This window comes from Barbus barbus (assembly GCF_936440315.1).
Source record: "Barbus barbus genome assembly, chromosome: 38".
NCBI lineage: Eukaryota > Metazoa > Chordata > Actinopteri > Cypriniformes > Cyprinidae > Barbus > Barbus barbus.
In genome coordinates, this window is record NC_136716.1 from 25917462 (window position 1) to 25924197 (window position 6736).

Sequence of the window (6736 nt, forward strand, 5' to 3'; positions counted from 1 at the left end):
CCACTGGCCCTTGTCTATCATGGCCTCCTATTAATCCCCATCCACTTGATTGGCTCAATGACTCTCTCTCCTCTCCACCTGTAGCTGGTGTGTGGTGAGCGCACTGGCGCCGTTGTGCTGTGGCTGCCGTCGCATCATCCAAGTGGATGCTGCACACTGGTGGTGGTTGAGGAGAGACCCCCCTCATGATTGTAAAGCGCTTTGGGTGTACAGCAATACACAATAAAGCGCTATATAAATGCATCATTCATTCATGCATTCATTAAAAGGAAAATTCCTATAAAATAATAAATAATAAAATTCACCCCTGCAATTACTTTTTTTTTTTTCCAAGACATTTCACAGTAAATGTGGATCTTTCAAATGAATTTGAGGAGTGCTGGTCGGTCTTGGTCTCGACTCGGTCTCGTCCTGCCTTGGTCTTGGTCTTGGTCTTGGTCTCAAACCCTTAAAGTCTTGGTCTTGTCTTGGTCTCAACGCACTCTGGTCTCGGTCTCGGTTTAGGTGGTCTTGACTACTACACTAATTTTTACAGACTCTTCTTAAAGTGTAGCATATTAACTAACTTCTAATAATACAGTGCTTAAAGGTATAATTGTTCAGAATGTACAATTTTACTAGTTTATTAGCTAATAAAGAACCTTAAACTGTTAAAAAAATGTGCTCAATAATTCAGTGCTGTAGGCTATTTAAAAATAGTTATTTAGATTTTAATATTATCTTATGCATTTGTATTATTTTATAAACAAATCTAAATTAACATATTATATATATATATAAAACCAAACAAACAAAACGTCACTATTTTGCCACTTATTGTCTCTTAATGCCTCTAAATGTTCAGCCATATACTGATTAAACATACAGCATTATTTCACAGAAATCAATATAAAACAGGAAACAATTTTTAAAGACATACAGCCAGAGTTATATATTCACGTTGAGATATAATTAAAGCTTGTGTCTTTCATGAGCACCACAGGGAAAATCAAGCAAAACTCATTAGTTGCGTGCTGCTGAGTCAGTGCTATTATATCACATCTTCTGGATGATCGCTGTTGTCCTCATGTCTGAGGCCCAGAAACATCTTGTTCTAGGATCCAGAAACTTTAGTGGAGTTTAGTTTTGTTTTGTAAATGATTGTCATTATGAAGATGATGAGGAGGATGAGGATGATGGTGAAACCGCTCACAAACATAGCAGTATCCTTGGATCCAAGACCCGCTGCTGTCTCTGGTGGAGATATTCTTGATGGGTTTTCTGGCTTCATATGTCTTAAGTAACCTGAAGAAATAATCAATAGTTATATGAAATATATAATAACTTTCAGGAGTTTTATCATTTTCAATCTTAATGGCCTCTGATAATAGTTTTTAAACCACTATTAGTAGATTGAACATAAATGCACATTTGCGAAGATTTACTTCACTATGAACAAGAATATTAAAGTATATTCAGCACCTGTTGTGTCCACAGTGAACTGGGTTTTACTCCATCCACAGGTCGCCTGCACAAAGAAACTGAATTGTTCTGTCACAGCTGTAGGTAGCTGCATGTGAAGGTTTTCCTCCATTTACAGGGGTTTTTAGGAAGCTCTTGTGCACAGATTGTCAAATCATTATATTTAAATTTATTATTTCTGATGCAGCAATCATTTCTCTGCAGCGATATTCTACAATAGAAAAAAAATGACAGACTTTTGATTCAGAAAAGAAACTTAACTTAGGATTAATAAGGAAGTGCTAGAGATCAGAGAGTAGATAGAGATAGAGGAATATTTTACTGAAAGCTCAGAAGAAATGTCAGCATACCAGCAAAAAATTTGATTGGATTAAATCAGTCCCATAAGGAATATATATATATATATAAATAAATTCAAAGCCATATGTATATGTAACTTTTATGGCTTTTAAAATAGTTTAAAATGACCCAAGGGTGATTAAATAATGAATTTTAGTTTGTTTTTTTTGGTTTTCTATTCGTAAATGTATTTTTTTTATGCTTTAAGAAACACCAACATCTAATGCAGCTTTAGATGACTTACATTTAATCTAAAACAGGATAATTACACAGTACCTACAGTATACTTCAAGTCTAAGAATATACGATTTCTCTAGTCTTAGGCATTTTGAAATATCTGCAAAATGTGTAAATCACATAAAACACCATGCATGTGTTGATGGTTAGTTGCACATTATGGATGAGTAAATATGAAGGGAATTACTTTGTGTTCAGAGACAGTTATTGCTCACCTGGAGAATCTGTCATTGCAAAATCTCTCCCTCTACTCATCAAGGTTTCTAATGGATTGCGTCACTGAGTCGTTGAACCACATGTCAATATATGAATGCAGCTTGTCAAAAATTTTCCATCATCTCGAACACAAGCCTCCACCGTTGAGTCTCGAGCAAGGTGTTTCCATGTTGATTTAAGGGGAATGTCACTGTAATAAACATGCATTTAAAATTCCTTGAAATCATTATTTTGTCATAGAGTAGAATTGTTCATTAATCCGTGTCTTGCCCATCTTTTTCCATTTGTTTAGCTCCACTGGGCTGAAAATCTTGGCGTCATGTGACAGGGAATCAGTCCAAAAGCCATCATTGTATAGTATACATCATATGTGTAGGTATGATAATGATAATCACAGTCAGTTGTGTCAGTGTATACTCTAAACATCCAGAAAATTACCTTGAAACTCCTTTACAAAAGCTGACCCCTCAAAAAATATTTTAATAATTCACACAATGTGGAAATCAAGTAGAGCATCACTAATTGTCAAATGAAGAATTTTGTAATATTAGGCTAAATCTTCTTCCAAAATTAGTGCTGTTTTAAAACACAATCAATAACTTCACGTGAGTAATATGTTGGTGTTTCATTATAGAAGAAAAAGAGAGGCTGCACAAACACGGTCCTTACAGAACTATACAAGTTAACCGTCAAACACCAGGACAAGAAAGATTACAGAAACATAATTTTATCAGTTTATAACAATGTCAGTTTTGTTCTCATTTAGAATAATAAACAAGTAACAATCCTCCAACAAGAGTCATCAAACGACACTTGATCAACAAAATGATGCATATATTCATCTCAGAACAAATACAAGATGTGTTTATGTACATACAGGTGCTGCTTATAAGAGTTTCATGTTGGTCGAAGACAGTTGATTTTATCTTAGCAGGACACGCTCTCTGCTGTCTGAAGAATGCATTGCATTATAATCATCTGACAGCAGAAAAGACTTCATTTACCACAAATTAACTTTGCACCATTTTCATTGGCATAACTTACTCCTCGCTGATGACGAAGTTTATTAAAAACAATAAAAAGATATTTCAGGCAATCTTTAGAGTATAATGACACTTTAATAATTTAATGGCTGTTTAGTAAATAAATACAATTATAATGTGAGCTTAAAAACAACAGGTCAATGCAATATGATGCTCAAAATTGCTAAAAAAAAAAAAAAAAAAAACTGTTTACAAAATATTTACTTAAAACACACTCAAGTCTTTGAAAACACAAGGGCAGAATTATTATCTGATGCAGATCATCTCAGCATAGCCAACAACTGGCTGATTCATTGGACTGAACAATATTTTGATCCATCGTTGTTGTGGACACAATGCGCAAGTTTTACAGTTCATCATTTTTAATCTAGACTTTATCACGTAATATGATGTTTACATGAAAAATGAAACAAACTTCACTGTTTTCATAGTGTTTCGTTCTAAATATTTGTTGACATCACCGTTTGTTCTTCAGAAACACTTCTTTCATATTTCTTTTGTAATCCAGAACGGTTGGTGCTTTTGAACCTCCTCACACAAATGTTTGCCGTAACGATGATGATGATGATGATGACGAAACAGCTCACCCCAGTGATGACGAAGGCCTCAGTTGTAATACCTGATTGATAAATTTTATAGTAAAATTAAGAAAAGTCTATAATCTCTTTTGGTGAATTCACTTGCTGTTACAATGTTGTAATAATCATAAACCAACATAAGAATATTTTATCCTATTGGACTTCTCACACAGACTTCACAATATACTTCTGTGCTTAGAATTTTTAGAATCCATTCATATAAAATTTAAACATATTAGGACACGTCACTATTTGGAAGCTCACCCACAATCAATAACACTTTCTTGGACATTAAGCATCCTTAAATATTCATTGCAGTCATTTATTTCTGGAGCTTGATATTAAAGATATTTCTGACAAGTAGCGGAAGAGCAGTTTCTATTTTTGTAGTAATTTGTAACAGTCAACAATTATCAACAATTATACTTAAACATGGTAAAAATACCAACATTAACATTATATAACAATAGCAAGTAGTTGTACTGCTATATAACAACAATATAGCATCTGTGTCTTTAACTGAGTACCTAAATTTGCACTCAGTAATCAATAACTATAATAAAATATATTACCTTTCTTGCCAGGAGCTTCAGTATCAGTTCCATGTTGCAGCAGCTCTGTTAACAGATTTTAAACTGCTGTTAGTAGATTGAAAATAAATAAGTAGCAAACATTTACTGAATTATAAAGAACAGTATTATAAACGGTACCCGTTATGTCCACAGTGAATTCTGCTCTTTTCCTTCCACACTTTGTTTGCATAAAGAATCTGAATTGTTCTGTGATTGCTGTAGTTGGAGTGAAGCGGCATGTGAAGCTGTTTCTCTGTTCACAGGGGTTCTTAGGAAACTCTCGAGGACAGATTTCATTAAATCTCTCAGGGTATTGAAACTTATACATTATAATGCAGCATTCAGCTTTCTTCAGTGAGACGCTGCAGGTGAGATTTACTTCTTTCCCCACAAAACCAGTCACATTCTGACAGCTCACACTAATATCTGAAAAATAACAATGTATTTATCAGTTTAATACATTAAAAAAAATTAATTTCTGTCATTTTACACATCAAGAAATTCAATCATTTTAAAGTTTAAGTGTCGCAAGTTCTGCAACATTATCATTAAACAAAACTGCAAAAATAATGACTGCTTCCAAACACTCCCTAATCCACAACTCTTCATCAACCACATGACCCTGGGTCACATAATCAATAATACAGCAGTCTGAATTATCTTTAGAGAAAGTGAATTTGAGAAGATTATATTCTCTTACCATTTAATGCTTGACAGACAGCCATGGAAGTCCAAACCAGTATAAACAGCAGCACAACATTATCAGCACTCATGACCGTTTCTGCAAAAAATAAAAGGCAGATATTTAGACCTAAAGTGAAACTTAACCAACATGACTAGAGACATTATCATAGAAAACTGAAAATTCAGCCATCATTTACTTCATGTCAAACCTGTATGACTTACTTTACTCTGTGGAACATAAGAGAGGATATTATGAAAACCACCTCAGTTATTTTGTCCATACAGTGAAAGTGAAATCAGATGGATATCGTTGGCTGTTAAATCATGCTTGTTGTTATTTTAATGCCTCACATATTCTTCATTACAGTCCCTCTTAAAAAATAAAAAGGTGATCTCAAGTGTTTTGTCTTTAAGTGAAAACTCACTGACCCTGTTCAGTTCAGAACAGCATACTGCTCTTATTATTAATGCCATCTTTATTGTTATCTTCTAGTTTTGGAAAGTCTACCCCACAGCACCCATCCTGTCCCGACACAGCCGGGGTTAAAGATAATAATAAAGATGTAAAAATACAGTAAACAGCTATAACTGCATCACTATACTGAAAGTGACAGTCAAACCTTTTCATTAAAAAGGCAAAACATTGGGCAAAAATATTCTAAAACAGCACATAGCCTACACAACAAATACAGCTGCACTTTCACTTTCGAAATCACTCATATTCAGTGCGGTTTACTTTTCTTATTTGCTGTTTAAATAACAGAAACAGATCAAGATTGTAATTGAAGTAAAGTAATTAATGTTTTCTCGCTTGTATTGTTGTTTTCATAGTTTTGGACACATGCCAACGACAACTGAGCTAAAGTTACACAGAAAACATCGCTTCTAATGTAATACATCAGCTGAACTGACCTGAATGTCATTATATGTCCACCGACTCAACTTCTTAAATTCATCATTTCCATTAGCAGAGGTTCCTGCTCGTTTCTTCTTCTTCTTCTTTTAGGATTTAATGGCGGTTGGCAAACCTTCCTGATCTTCCTGAAGTCCTGAGAAAAAGAAAGCTAAGCTACTTGCTCCTAGTGGATACTCCCTTCCAGGGTTGCCAGGTCGAACCAAATTAGCCCAAAGAGCAAAATAGACCAAACAAAGGTAGCCCAGTGGCCACATCCCAAATATAAAAACTCAAAAATATACATATTTTAAATATCCTAATATACACATTTCACAGTCACTGTCATGCAAACTGATAACCACTAACGTTATATCGCATCATAGACACAACTCAAAGACTCCATCAAAAAAAGCGAACCTGGCAACCCTGCTGATTCAATAAAAGTGACGCAAACACGTGACCAATCATTTGTCAACATCCAGGTTACGTCACGCACGGAGGCGGAGACAAAAAGACCCAAGTAGTATAATAAATGTCCAAAACTTGTTCTTTCTGTTTAGAAAACAATGAAACATATTTACATTTATTCTGGAATTGCTCTTACACAACATCATTTTGGTGTGACATTCTTGACTTTATCAAGCGTTATGTGAATCCTAATTTTGAGTTTATTTATCAATGTCATTTTTGGCTTTCATGAATGTGAAAAAC

The 6736-nt window shown here is 34.4% G+C and overlaps 1 protein-coding gene across 1 annotated transcript; it reads right to left on the minus strand.

Annotated features, from left to right (window-relative positions):
- Positions 1-2865: 2865 nt before the first annotated feature.
- On the minus strand, positions 2866-6453 carry LOC306857342 (uncharacterized protein). The gene is made up of 5 exons (XM_079397248.1): positions 6043-6453; positions 5147-5227; positions 4585-4872; positions 4447-4491; positions 2866-3915 (listed from the first exon to the last, which is right to left on the minus strand). Exons 2-5 carry the CDS (start codon positions 5217-5219, stop codon positions 3737-3739), a joined length of 585 nt encoding a protein of 194 aa, XP_079253374.1. The 5' UTR covers positions 5220-5227; positions 6043-6453; the 3' UTR covers positions 2866-3736.
- Between the last annotated feature and the right edge of the window lie 283 nt (positions 6454-6736).